The sequence below is a fragment of the Peromyscus eremicus genome, chromosome 9, assembly GCF_949786415.1.
Source record: "Peromyscus eremicus chromosome 9, PerEre_H2_v1, whole genome shotgun sequence".
Lineage (NCBI taxonomy): Eukaryota > Metazoa > Chordata > Mammalia > Rodentia > Cricetidae > Peromyscus > Peromyscus eremicus.
In genome coordinates, this window is record NC_081425.1 from 102232185 (window position 1) to 102246216 (window position 14032).

A 14032-nucleotide genomic window follows, 5' to 3' on the forward strand; every position below is an offset into this window, starting at 1 on the left:
TGGCTTTGTGGCATTACCTGTTCTCTCACATCTTGCTGCTCCTGGTGGTGGCTCGGAGCATCTGCTGTGACTCCACCTTTCTTCTCTCTATCCCTCTTAGATTTCCTGCCTGTCTCCATTCTGCCCTGCCATAGGCCAGTACAGCTTTTTTTATTAACCAGTGAGAGCAACACATACTCACAACATACAGAAAGACATTCCATAGCACTTTCCCTCTTCTGTCTAATCAAAAAGGAAGGTTTTCATTTTAATATAATAAAATTATATTTAACAAAAGTTATCAAGCAAGAATTATAGTTACAATATTTAGTCTATTTGTATTTAGCAAAATTAAAGAAAATATCTTATTTTGTAAGTCTATAGTTTCATATCTAATTTAACCCTTATCATGATTAAGGAAAACTATAATTATAACTATCTAGTCTTCAACTCCATCAAAGACCCCAGAAGGGTATAATATTACCTAAATAAACAGGAAGTATATTGTAAGCAACTTCTAAAACTCTAGAAATGACAAGAGACAACTGGTTGCCTGGACAGTCACCCAAAGTTCTGCAATGTTGGGGCATCCATCTTTAGCCTACGGGTCTAGAGTCTCTGGCATACTTTTTAGTGAAGCAGGAAATTTGAAGGATTGTCTCACCTTTTGGCAAAGTTCATCAGTCACTTTCCTTTATGTCCTGAAGAGTGTCTGGCAGTATCTTCTGTGAAGCAGGAACCTAAAGGACCATCTCACCTTGTTTTGGCAAAATTCAGTGGTCACTTTCCTATGGGTCCTGCATGTCCAGTTTATACAACATACTGGCAAGCAGTCCAGGCAAGAGCAGTTTCTTGCCCAAATGCCAATTTTGCCAAGAAGAAGATATGCCATATGGAATGTCTTCGATGCCCATCTTCCCCTTCAAAGTAAATTGGTGCTGCCAGAAGCAGACGTGTCTCACTGTCCAGAAAAGTCTAAGTTTTTAAAACATTTTAAATGCCATGTTCTGTAGGTCTTTGAAGTATTTGAACATTACCTACCTAACTGAAATATATCTGTGTATACCTTGAAAACTTAACTAACATGACTATAAGTTTATCATAAATGACTAATCATTAATCTCTATCATGATTCTGACCATGTGAGTGGCTTCAATCAGACTCCTAAGTGAGGGGCTCCTTCTTGTGTCCCCATGCTTTTGCCTGATCTGCTCTCCTGTCCACCTCTTCCTGGGCATTAGAAGCCCCTTGTGAAGTCATTGATTTCTGCTTTCTCCTTTCTTAGAGGCTAATATGTCTAGAAAGAATAGTCTGGTCACATAGACTTATAGTTGTTGTTCCTAAGGTGACATCATGCAGTGTATTGGCTGAATATAGGTCAGCCCATGCCTTCAGTGGGTAGTCCTTTCTGCACAGGTTCTCCCTTAACTCCCCAGAACAAATTTCCAGCAGTCAAGGGCAGGTAGAAAGGTCTGGGAAACTAAACCACCAAGGCTCTGAGCCAGGGTATTTGTGCCTATGGGATCAAGTCCATGTTCCTAGACCTGGTGGAGACATGGTGTGTGTGTGAAGGTCCAGGGTGTAACCACTATGTACACAGCCCCTGGACACCCAGCCTCTGGCTCCCCACAGCTACTGAAGAAGAATGTGAACAGAAAGCACTGTTATATCAGAGAAGCACGTGTTTGTCCTGAGTAGACTGCATTTGATTGCTATGGGCTTTAAAAATATTTATGCAAAAGTTGTATGATGCAAAATGTTTTATTAGATTGCTGTTGTTTTTAAACTTCCATCAGGGATAGTCAAAGGGTAGGGAGATAATTCAGATAATCTGTCTCTTATAGAAAATACTTCAGTGAGAGTATATTTCCTTTCCATGGCGGTCGGGAACAAGTGTTTGTAGAGAGCATGGTTTTAAAAAGCAATAAACCTGGACACGTGATACATGAAAGCCATAGAGAATGAGCTCAGAGCATTTAGCTCAGGGGTAGAGTTTGTGCCTTGCATGCTTGAGGCCCTGGGTTCATTCCTCAGAACTGGGAATAAATTAAAATGTAGCGTCCACAGATACTAGCAAATATTGAGGATGTGGAAAATTGGGGACTTTATACATTGCTAATAAGAGTGTAACTGGCACCTGGCCTTCAGCAGCATGTACCAGTTCCTTGACTCATTAAACATAGAGTCACCATGGCCAAGAAATTCTACAACCCAGAAGAAATGGATATATGTGTGTGTGTGTGTGTGTGTGTGTGTGTGTGTGTGTGTGTGTGTGTATTTACAGATATTCTTTATAGCATTATTTGTAATAGAGTATAACATGATCATTTTAGTTGGCTTTCTGTGACTGTGTCAGAACACCTGAAGTCTCTCAGTTTAAAAAGGAAAAAGGTTTTCTTTGGGCTCGTGGTTGCAGAGGTTTTAGTCTGTGGTTGCTTGGCCCTGGTGCTGTGGGCAGTGGGAGCACATAACATAACATCATGGTGGGAGCTCACAGCACAGGAGCCTTGCTCATCTTGAGACAGCTGGGAAGCAAAGAGACAGAAGGTGGCCAGGGTGGCCCAGTGTCCCCTCTAAGAGGATAGTAGTGGCCTAACCTCCTAACACTGAGGCCTGCCTTCCAAATGTTCCATCTCCAAAAGCTGAAGACTAGGCCTTCAGTACATGGGACTTTTTGAGGGACATCTCACATCCAAACAGCAACACAGGTATACCCGTATAGGAGGGAGGTAGATGGCAGTGAAAAGAATGGGTCAGAGATGTACACCAAGCTTGGGTGAGCCGTGAAGAGCGCTCTGAAAAAGCATCTAGATACAGGAGCATACATGATGATTCCATCTGTTGATATGCCAGGTCAGCAAATCTGTAGACACAAGAGGGTTGTCTGGAGGCTAAAGGAGTCATTCGGTGGGCTGGGGGAACATCTGGAGGTTAGAGGAATTGGATGGAAGTTGGAGGAGTATTCTGGGGGAACATCTGGAGGTTAGAGGAACTGGATGGAAGTTGGAGGAGTATTCTGGGGGAACATCTGGAGGTTAGAGGAATTGGATGGAAGTTGGAGGAGTATTCTGGGGGAACATCTGGAGGTTAGAGGAATTGGATGGAAGTTGGAGGAGTATTCTGGGGGAACATCTGGAGGTTAGAGGAATTGGATGGAAGTTGGAGGAGTATTCTGGGGGATTCAGGGAGTCATCTGAGGACTGAAGATGTCATCTGGGAGTGGACTGGAGGAGCTGCCTGGAAACTGGAGGATTTGGGTAGAAGAGAAGTGACTGCTAACAGGCTTTTTTTGGGAAAGGATGAAAATTATTAGCAGTTGTGATAGTGATTGCACCGTATACTAAAGACCATTGGCATGTGAGCTTTAAGCAGATGAATTGTGCAGTGTGTAAATTGTATCTCCTTAATACTATTTGAATTTTTTTTAATAACTCTTCCAATATCTTGGCATTTTTGTTTCCTGGACTACTCTGCACCTGAAGCTTTGTGCTGTAGAATTTGAGTCAAGGAATGTGTGGAGTCCAAAGTGCCATAAAATGAGGGCAGCGTTTGAGGCCCTATTGGGAAGCATTGCTTACCTGTGCCTGGAACTGCTGCCGGCAGCTTTTCAGTACATGTGTCGTCTGTGCTGAACTCCACAGGTCGGCTCTCCACAGCACAGTCCGGAGTTCAAAACAGAGACTTGAAGAACTTTTCAAAGTACACACACACACACACACACACACACACACACACACACACACACACATAGTGTTCATCTGTGTATTCAAGTTGTGTGTACATACATATAGAAGCCAGGGATTGGTGTCAAATGTCTTCCTCAGTCTCTCTCCACCTATTTCTTTTGAGGCAGCATCTCTTACTGAACCTGGAACTCACTGCTCCAGCTACACTGGCAAGCCAGAAGCTCCAGGGATCCTTCTGGGTCCCCTGAGATCACAGGCATGCAACTGCACTCCCACCTGGCTTTGGACTAGTGTGTTAGTGCTGGGGAGCAAGTGTGTCCACATGGTTACAATTCCGTGGCAAACACTTTACCACCTGAGCTATCTCCCAGCCTCTAGCAGTATCTTTTGAGGCGTGTGTTTTCGGTTGTGGCCAGCGTGTTTCACCATTTACTGAGCAGTCTCGAGAGGCATTCTCTGGAGCAGGTTTCCTTCTCCCACCCTGCTTACACTGTCTTGCTGATTCTCAATTTTCTGTCCCTGGACAATGTCCAGCAGATCTTCCAATGTTCAAGTCACTGTCAGCTCTCAGAAGGTCAGTCGAGTCTGCCTTAAAACCACCCTATACCCAACTGAAATCATTTCCTCCTCCCTCTGTGTGCGGCTCTCAAATGCCACTTCCTTCCCTCTTCAGGGCCTGGGTCCTTGGGGCTGGGAGCTGAGGAGTGCACAGATGGCATCCCTAAGCCCACCTTTCCACAGTTACCATAGTCCTTTCACCTTCCATAAACCCTGACGTGAGCTGCAAGCCTTCTGATGACAGGGTCAGAGGCCACTTCACATCAAGGAGTTCCAAGCTTTCTTCCCAGTTCCTGATGTTGAGAACCTGATGCTGGGTCAAGGTCCTTGACCACTCCTTCTGCAGTAATGTTCTGGTAGATGCTTGATAGCTGGTGGGGGTAGAGAGTGAGGGTGTGACATTCCTGTGTGTGGCTGGCTGTTTTTACTCTTTACCTTTTTGGGGGGCCTGTTACACTGCTCCCAAATAAATCACACAGAGTCTTATTATTACTTATGAATGCCTGGCCTTGACTTGGCTTATTTCTAGCCAGCTTTTCTTAGCTTAAATTATCCCGTCTATCTTTTGCCTCTGGGCTTTTACCTTTCTCTGTTTCTGTACACCTTTCTTTACTTCTTACTCTGTAGCCTGCTGAGTGGCTGGCCCCTGGAGTCCCCTCCTTCTCTAACTCCTGTATCTTCTGCTCCCAGATTTCTCCTCCTGTGTGTTCTCTCTGCCTGCCAGCCCCCCCCCCCCAGCCTTTCCTCTGTCTTGCTATTGTTTGTTCAGCTCCTTATGAAATCAATCAGGTGTTTTAGGCAGGCAAAGCAACACAGCTTCACGGAGTTAAACAAATGCAAAGGGAAAGAAGCAGCACATCTGTGATCATTAAACAAATGTTCCACAGAATAAACAGATGTAACACATCTCTGACTGATAGTCCACAGCACCTGTGTGTACGTAAATCTATTTCATGCTGTGCTATGAAGTGAGTCCATAATCCCAAAACAAGAATACACTGTGCAGTACTCTTCATGCAGGTCCCGTGTGGCTGAACAATTCTTTCAGAAAGCTTGGGCTGGTTTTTCCTTCACTGTTTGTCTGCTTTCATCCTACGGTTACAGCTGGCAAATGAAAATAGTTTCCATGGGTATGCTAGGTGACGTCTTCATTTAAGAAATGAGACAAAGTTAACCACAGGACGACATGGGAGCCTGACCTGTTAGTGCCAGCACCTTCCTTGTTCAGACACAGGCCTCTTATCCATGATGCTGTTCTCTGCTCTTGCAGTTACTGCATTCTGAAACTATTACAACTCCAGAAATAAGCAGTTCACACATTTTAAATCCCGTACTGTTCTTAGTAGTAGATGAGACCTCCCAGGCCCTTAGCAGCAGGTGGCTGCTCTCGTTGTCAGGGCGGCTGCCATGTTGCAGGGCTCATGCTCAGGTCGTCCTTGCTCTACTTAGCAACGGTGCTGAAGCATGAGAATGGTGATGTCAGGGAAGTCTAGGGTGGTAGACAGGGAAGGCGGTATGAACACTGTCTAATACCATTGGCCACCTTGTCAGCGTAACAGAAACAGGAGTGTGTGGGGGCTTCAGTCCCATCCACAGTTTCAGGAGTGTCTGAGGTGAGGAGAGACTCCTGCAGGAATGGTCAAGTTTTGTGCAATTAAAATGTAAGGCCTCTCGGCACATAACACACTGTGCATTGGAATCTGCATTGTCAGCCTGTAACTCATCACTTTTGAAGTCTAGGTTGGGCAGCCAATAAAATAATGAGCCAGGTCCAGTCGGTAGCATATGCCAATTTCAAGCTACCAACACGACCCTTATTGAATACACAGTTCAAACAAGCTGTCCAGGGGCATGCTGGATCTCCCAGCGTGCTGGTAAACGCAGAAGATGAGCACAGACATTGATAGTAACAGGGGGGGACAAAGAAGTGGGGAGGTGTACGTTCCTGTTACCTTCGCCTTTATTATCGTAAGTTTACAATTGGACTTTCAATAGTGGCTGTGTTTAAATACCTACAAAGTTTGGATTGCCGGGCAGATAGGCTTAAGAGCTCACCACGTCTCCCACCAGTAGTCCCTTTACCCCTGCAGTGACCATGCGGCTGCATCCAGGAGCAAATCAGCATGCGGGTCAGCTGCCTGCACGGCTCACCTGACTCAGCCTCAGCCAGGGACCACATTCAACAGTTGCCTTCCTGACAACACCCTCCCCCAGCATGCCGCAGATGCTCCCCCCACTCCATGGAAAGTATCCTCTCACACTTTTATAGAAGCAAGAAAATAGAGCATCCCCCAGAGCAGCAATCACCTTACTCCCAAAGATGGAGCTCCCTGCTCCCCCAAGCTTCCTTGCCTGGTATAATAGGACTTCTAGAGTCAGCTGGGACAGGCAGGCCGTCTTCTTCCTAATTAGTCCCAAGTGGAAACATTACTGTCTGTAGAACATGGGATACTCGATGCCTCTTTTAGCATCCTTAACCCTTAACTAATAACAGCACATTTTGCCAGGTGTGGGCAGTTTTATTTCATCTTCTCAACTTTAAATTTAGTTTGAACATATCTTCCATTTAATTAAAATCTCTTTCTCCCTGATGTGTCCTGGATTTCAAATACACACTGGAGCTCTGTGGTAAAGGCTTGGTCCCTGGCCTGAGGGCCTACTGGGAGGTGGTAGAACAGTAGGACTTGGGAGAATTAGGTCATTGGGACATGCCTTCAAGGGACACGGGTACTGGCCCCTTCCTCTCTTTCCTCACCAGATGCTGTGAACTCCCTGAGCAGTTCCTCCACCCTCTCCCTCTCTCTTCGGCCATGATAAACTGAGCCAACACAGGCCCAGAGCCACATCACTGAAGTGAAGCCTCCGAAACCAGGAGCAATCTCCTCCTTATAACCTGTTTATCTCGGGTGTTTTGTTAGAGCAAGTGAAAGTTAACAAACTCCTTAAACCACTCTTTAAGGTGCACACAGGCACACATAAAACACGTCTTTCAAGACAGTCTTTCTGCCTTCAGTTAGACCCATAATTAATAGTGTAGATCCCCACAACATACAGATCCCAGCTTTGTCTGATAACAACTTGATCCTTAACTAGTTTACCAGAACGGAGAAATTCCAGTATTCCAGAGCCTTGCAGCATTCCTCAGACAGACGGGAGTCTTGCGACCCTGAGGTGAAAGAACTTGAATTGCTTCATATCTGACTTTATCAAGGTTCTGAAAGTTCAGAGAAGGAAAGGCAGTGGGTGTCACACTCTCCCAACTAGTACAAAACCTACAGCAGTGAGTATCTAACAGAAGCCAGGAAAATGATAATCGAGGGTTGAGGTGGATCCCAGTGATGCAGAGTGCTTGTCTAGAGTGTGCAAGGCCTGGGGTTGGGACTGGAAGAGAGACTGCTTGGAAAAGGGCTGGCGAGGTTGGCTCAGCAGGTAAAGGCTGTTGCTGCCAAGCCTAGCGACCCGAGTTCAGTCTCCACATGAGGAAAGGAAAGAGCCAACCCCTGCAAGTGTCCTCTGACTCCAAATGCATTTGCACACGTGCACACACACACACACACATGCACACATGTGTCTGAGGGGAGACGGCCCTTGTAAGAATGCATCACACTAGAAAATGTTAAAGAATGATTTACTGCTTCCACTGCTTACACAGTTGAACCTACACGTGGACAGAGACCTCAGAACTGGGTTAAAGGACGAGCTATCCCAGGAACATCTTCTTCTCCCGCATGACAGCGAGCAGTATTCTCCTTGGTCATGCATCAGGGTTTACTGTGATTGAACACTGAGCAGTCTGCAGCAAGAGTCAGTGACCAGCCTAAGGCAAAGTTAAATGTCCCCATCATAATGTGAACTTCTGTGATCCAAAAACAGTAGGAAACTTGGGGGGTTAAGACGTTAGCAAACACTGCAATCTTATTAATGGAAGCGCGCGCGCGTGTGTGTGTGTGTGTGTGTGTGTGTGTGTGTTTACGATGTAGTAGTATAATTTCTTAGCACTGCCAGCTGCTATGGCCTCTGCATACTTAACTAGAAACTAGTTTCCAGCCAATGGGAAGTACAGATGTTGGTCCATGTGTGCAGTACAGGTTACTGTGGGTGGGCATGGTGCTGTCCAGTCAACAAGCTTTACTTCTGTTCCAGTGTGACAGAAGGTGAGGGCCTCTCTGCTCTCAGAGGTGGCTGTTGATGACGGTGAAGTGTCAGTGAAGCTGTTCGCACGCTGAAACTCCAGCTTTCACACTGATGTTTCTGCGTCCTTTTCCTGCGTCTCCCAGTCACTAGACGTGCGACTTCCAGCCAGTGCCACTGTGTGGTTGTTAGAAGCTACAGCAGATACTCGCAAGACCTGTTGTGTTCATAAGTCTTTTTGAACACAGGGCAGCTACTCTTCCTGCTCACACGAGCACTTGTGTAAATATGAGTGGAGGCAGTTCTGAGCTAGGGCTGTAGGTCAGTGATAGACTCTCGCCAGGCATGAACAAGGCCTTGGCTCCGATCTCTGGAGCCACCAAGTCTGACAAGAGCAAAAGAAGGTAGCTGTGAGCCTTCCCCTGTGTGTCCTGTCTTATCTCTGCCTAAGAAACAGTTTTCAGCCTCATGTCCCACTTAGGACTTCACCACACTTAAAAAGTAGTGTGTGTTTATTAGAGGTGACAGTGACCAGTGTGATCCTGGCACTCCATCCACTCAGGAAAGTCAAAACTGAAGGAGATATTTGGCTTTTGGGTCTTCCAAAGGCTGAAGCAGACACTGGTTGAGAGCAAAGCTGAACTTTGGTCCTTTTTGAATGTAGTGTGCAACTTCATAAAGGGACAGAGGACACAGCACACAGCTTATAGAAGGAGAAATGCAGATGCTGAGCAGCTGCCAGAAGAGGTAGATCTTGGTCAGCATCAAGTCAATCACAAAGGCATCAAGAACGGGCACTTTTTTTCTGTTAGAATGGAAAAAATTAGTAAAATAATAATTGGTGAGCGTGTTCAGGAAGAGTACCTTTTCTTCCTCTCCTTGAAAGGCAGTTGGACAGCATTTGCCCAAAGCTTAAAATGTTTGCCCTCTGGTCCACAGTGTGCCTTGGACATGTCTTCCCTCCAGGGATCCTCATATCTACTCCAGACTGGGATAGTGGCTCTTTTGTATTTGTTTATCTGTTTGGTTTGGTTCAGTTTGGAGTTTGGTTTTTTGAGACAGTCTTGCTCTGTAACCCAGGGTGGCCTTGAATTCATGCTCCTCCTGCCTCAGCCGCCTGTGTTCTGGGATCACAGATGTGTGCCACCACGCCTGGTTTGTAGTATTAGTTCTCATGGCAAAGAGAATCGAATGTGATCACTGGAGAACGGAGAAACAAATGTGAACAACGGGGAGGGGTGTGATGAACTTGCCCTGCAGGTCCCGTCTGAGAACCCAGCTCCAGCGCAGCACTCCAGAGGAAAAGAGGACTGCAGCTACCTGTCATGGGTCCCCATAGCACGAGACGAAGCGTCAGTCCACTGAGACAGCAGGGGTGTGACATATTTTACTTCGTATTTCTTCGTGGTTAAATTATTATGGTGCACATCTATTACTAGTTAGTTTTACAAAAGCTTTAAACAAACTAGAACCAGGCTAGACTGAACCATGGGAAGGAAAGTTCTGTGTAAGAAACAAAAGTGAACTCTTTTTTTGTCAGTCCATCCCACAAAGCCTCCAGAGACTCAGTGGGAACAAAAAGTAAGCAAACTGTTGACTGCATGGGTGAGGACAGCTGGAGAAGCAATAGGCATAGCAGTCTGGTGGCCACATGGAAGCCACGGTGCAGTCACTGTATCCGGCCCCCGTGGGCCTCTGAGAAAGGAATTGCTTCCCATCAGTTTCTCCAGCCTGGAGGGGAAGTTCTTGGGCCCTGCAGAGGACTGGAGCAGCGGTCACCCCTGCAGGGGACTGGAGCAGCACTCACCCCTGCAGAGGACTGGAGCAGGGGTCACCCTTGCAGAGGACTGGAGCAGCGGTCACCCCTGCAGGGGACTGGAGCAGCACTCACCCCTGCAGAGGACTGGAGCAGCACTCACCCCTGCACTCTTTCCTATCCCGCCTTGCCCACTCCCTTCCTTGTGCTCAGTTGCTGCTCTCATCCTCTCCGTCAGGCCCGTCTCCGTCTGTCCTTTCGGGTGGCACCACATCTTCCTGTGGGCCTAAGGAGAGAGGGTAGGCCCTGAGGTGAGCTGTAGGAATGCTCCAAGCTTTCCTCCAGTAGAATCAAGGGTATGCACGGCACGCATCTCAAAACCCTGGGGGAGGAGGCAATATTGTGCTTCTGCTCCAGTTAATGGCAGGAGACGTGAAGGCATTCCTACCCAGTGTGTGTGCAGTGACTCTGCTGTGGGTCCTGGGCCTCTGCACTGGTCCCTCAGGCTCAGGGTGTGGCTCTGTGGCAGCACTGGCCTTGAATGAGTTCCATCCCAGCACCAAAAAACAACCCTAAATATCTGTTGAACTCTCTTTGTATTAATATAAACATGCTCTTTAAAAACAAAAAATTCATTTTCTAAGGCAAACAAAAAAGTAGTAGTAGTTAGATTTTAGTTAATCCATTCATGTTTTATATAGAGAAAGAAAATGGATAGATTAAAAAACCGAGAGATTAATAATGGTTTGGGAAAATTGTAACTATCTTTTAAAAGTACAGTAATGAGAAATAATTCCTTTTTCAGAAATAGAGTAAGATGCATTACATTTGAATACTCATTTTGGCTCTAGTGTGAGAAGGCCTGTAAGAATGTTCATAGCTCAGGCTGGAGAGATGGTTCAGAGGTTAAGAGCACTGCTTGCTCTTCCAAAGGTCCTGAGTTCAATTCCCAGCAACCACATGGTGGCTCACAACCATCTGTAATAAGATCTGGTGCCCTCTTCTGGCCTGCAGGCAGAACACTGTATACATAATAAATAAATAAATCTTAAAAAAAAAAAAAAAAAAAAAAAAAAAAAAGAATGTTCATAGCTAAAGCCCAGGAAAAACAACCTCCTGGCTCCTCTTCAGCCATTTTGACACGGCCAGACCTTTGACTCGGTTAACCTAGGTCCATTCACTGTTCAGCCCTTTTAACACCAAGAGCTACTTTGTTGGGCCTGAAGAGATGACTTGGTGGTTAAGAACACTGGCTGCTGCTCCAGAGGAACTGAGTTCAGTTTCTAGTACTCTCATAGTGGCTCACGGCTGTCTGTAACTCACTCAGCTGGAACGCTGGTGAAATGGACCAAGTATGTCACTAATACAGGTCCTGCGTCCGGGGACCCTCAGCTTTACACTCTAAACTGCCACATCCTGGAACAAGTCACTCGATCCGAGACAGAGAAGTGTGGCCCTGGCTGCGCTTCGGCCCCCACCCTTGGCACCTGGTCTAAGCTTGGAGACCACATTTTTAAGAAGTAATGTGGCCAGTCTGCACCAGGCGGTATCTGTGCTTCTCGGTGTTGCTGCTCTGGATTGTGACTCCGGCTGGGCTGCGTTGAAGAGGTAGTTTCAGTGGTGAGAGCAAGGAGGAGGGTCACGGAGAACAGAGCAAACCCCGAGACTTCTGTGTCCAGTAAATATCGGGACCAGCCTCTTCCTGGGGTAATTATGGCAAGGTTCACTCAGGCGGGTCTTGGTGGTGGGGCTTCCTGAGCTTAGGGTGAGACCGGATGCTCCTGCGGCGGCGTCTGCCTTGCTAGCTCACACAGAGTGGTGACCACAGATGTCTTCCACACTCTCTCCTTGGGGTTTATATTTAACACTAGCTCTTGCTGCCACCCCTTTTAGTCCCTTTTCGATTAACTGCTAGGATAAACCCACATTTTCAACACCAAATATAAGGGAAATAAAATTCAAGGGAAGGGGAGAAATTGGAGAATTAGAATGAACTGGATGGAAGACAGGCTCTCCAGAAAGCTATTGATGCTTTTAAATTCCTTTGACCTTTTTTCCCCAATAAACACTGTGGCTCCAGGCCCTCCTTTCTCCTTCCTCCTGTCAGCCCCTGTCAGATCTCTGCAGAGAGTTTGTTGAGCAGCTACCAGTATTTCTATAATAATGAGTGTGTGGACTTGGATTGGAGGAGGAAGGAGGTATTCTTCCTTCCGTTTTGTTTGAGGCAAGCACATGTTCCACTTAGCTGTGGCCGTGCTTTGGAACAACAGGTAAGGCAGGGGCAGAGCCACCGCTGTGCTGGTTAAGCCCACGTCAAGGCGACCAAGCTGTCTGAGCCTCCTCCCAGTGAATCTCCCCCTGGACTCTGCAGCCCCCTCCCACAGCCCACCTGTGGCACGGCACAAGGCCAGGGGAGCAGCCTGGGAAGTGTGTGGTGAGGACAGGGAGAGAGAATGAAACCTGTCAAGAACTAGGGCAGGAGGTAACATGGGTGTGTGACTCGTCTGCCCTGTGGAGAAGCCCCAGTGTGGGTGTTAAAGTCGCTTCTGCACCCTAGACTTGGGCCACCGCTCAGGACACTCCCTCCGATGTAGAAAGACATTCTGCTGTTTACTGACTCCCGACTCTGCTTCTCTTACAGCCGACCCTCTGGTGGGCAGTATTGCCACACAGTACATGACCAACAGAGCCGAGCACGACCGGATGGCCAGACAGTGGACCAAGCGGTACGCCACCTAGGGGCCTGCGTGTGCCAGCTGTGTGCAAGCACATTCACCAAGTGCATCACTAGCCCACCTGCCCTCCAGACCTCTGTTCTGTTTCCTGTTTTTATTAAATTTTGAACTGTTTTGTGCTGGTATGTCATTTGTCCCTCCTCCTTCCTGCCCTAGCCCTCCTCCCTCCCTCTGACCCCCTTTTCTCCCTTTTATGCCCTTTTCAATTTCTGTTAACTTGAAAGATTTGGGATTCCCCGCACCGCAGTGTGGATGGGAGCTTCTGTTTTAAGTGCAAACCATGTCGGATCTGTGCTAGTAAGAGCTTTCATACAAGGCTTTGTATTACTGTGTGGTTTGGGGGTTTTTGTTGTTGTTGTTTTGTTTTATCTTTTTTTTTTCTTTTATGTGCTCTTCAGAAAAACACACATTCAGAATTATATCTCGTTTCTACTTCAATGTAGTGCTTAGGGTTAATTTTTTGTACTGAAGTCTTTATTGGTGGGTGCATGCTACTGGGAACAAGGTTTTGTACAAAAGGTCCAATCAGAATCACTGTGCATTACTGAGACCCTGTTTATCACAAGCCTTCTGTCCCCCACGCAGAAGACTGTTAAACTGAACAAAATAATATGTATTTTGATTTACTTAAGTGCTTGTAAATTTCTTAGGGACCTGCCACTTTTGACTGTGGATCAGTTGATGTACACTTGTATTATTAATGCCTCAATAAATCACTGTGGCGGATCAATGCCCTCTGCACCGGCCTTTGCTTTGTGTGCTAGTGACCTCTGCAGTCGCACATGCACTGAGGCCTGCCTCTTCTCAACCCATTCGTTTTCTGTCTCCTTCTTTACCTCAGACTGCTAAGGTTCTTTGTAGTGGAGCTCCTTATTAGCATGTGGGATCTCTCCAGCGGCCTGGTGATTTCATGGTCGTTTTACACATTGGCCCTCCATCCTTTCTGTTACAACCCTCTTCATTCACCAGTGACACTATGACTCTAATAATAACCTGCTTGTGAACGGGCAGTGGAAGCTGATGGCTGTGCCCAGGAACTTTCAAGTTCTTCTTTTTCTTTTTCCTAGCATGGTACGTGCTCGCTGTGTGGCCTTCTTTTGTTCTGCCTTTTCCTCCATAATTTTGGTGGCAGCAGACCCTTCTGTGTGTGTGTCATGGTCACACAGTCAGCGGCATGCACAGTGGCT

At 46.7% G+C, this 14032-nt stretch overlaps 1 protein-coding gene across 2 annotated transcripts in view; it reads left to right on the forward strand.

The window, feature by feature from the left end:
* LOC131919739 (ubiquitin-conjugating enzyme E2 E2) overlaps positions 1 to 13575 on the forward strand; it is a 304556-nt gene extending 290981 nt beyond the window's left edge. For both annotated transcript variants that reach the window (XM_059274172.1, XM_059274171.1), the window contains exon 6: positions 12752 to 13575. In XM_059274172.1, the coding sequence (XP_059130155.1) occupies positions 12752 to 12849 (98 nt within the window). In that variant the 3' untranslated portion in view covers positions 12850 to 13575. The remainder of the gene's footprint in view (positions 1 to 12751) is intronic.
* Positions 13576 to 14032: the final 457 nt, after the last annotated feature.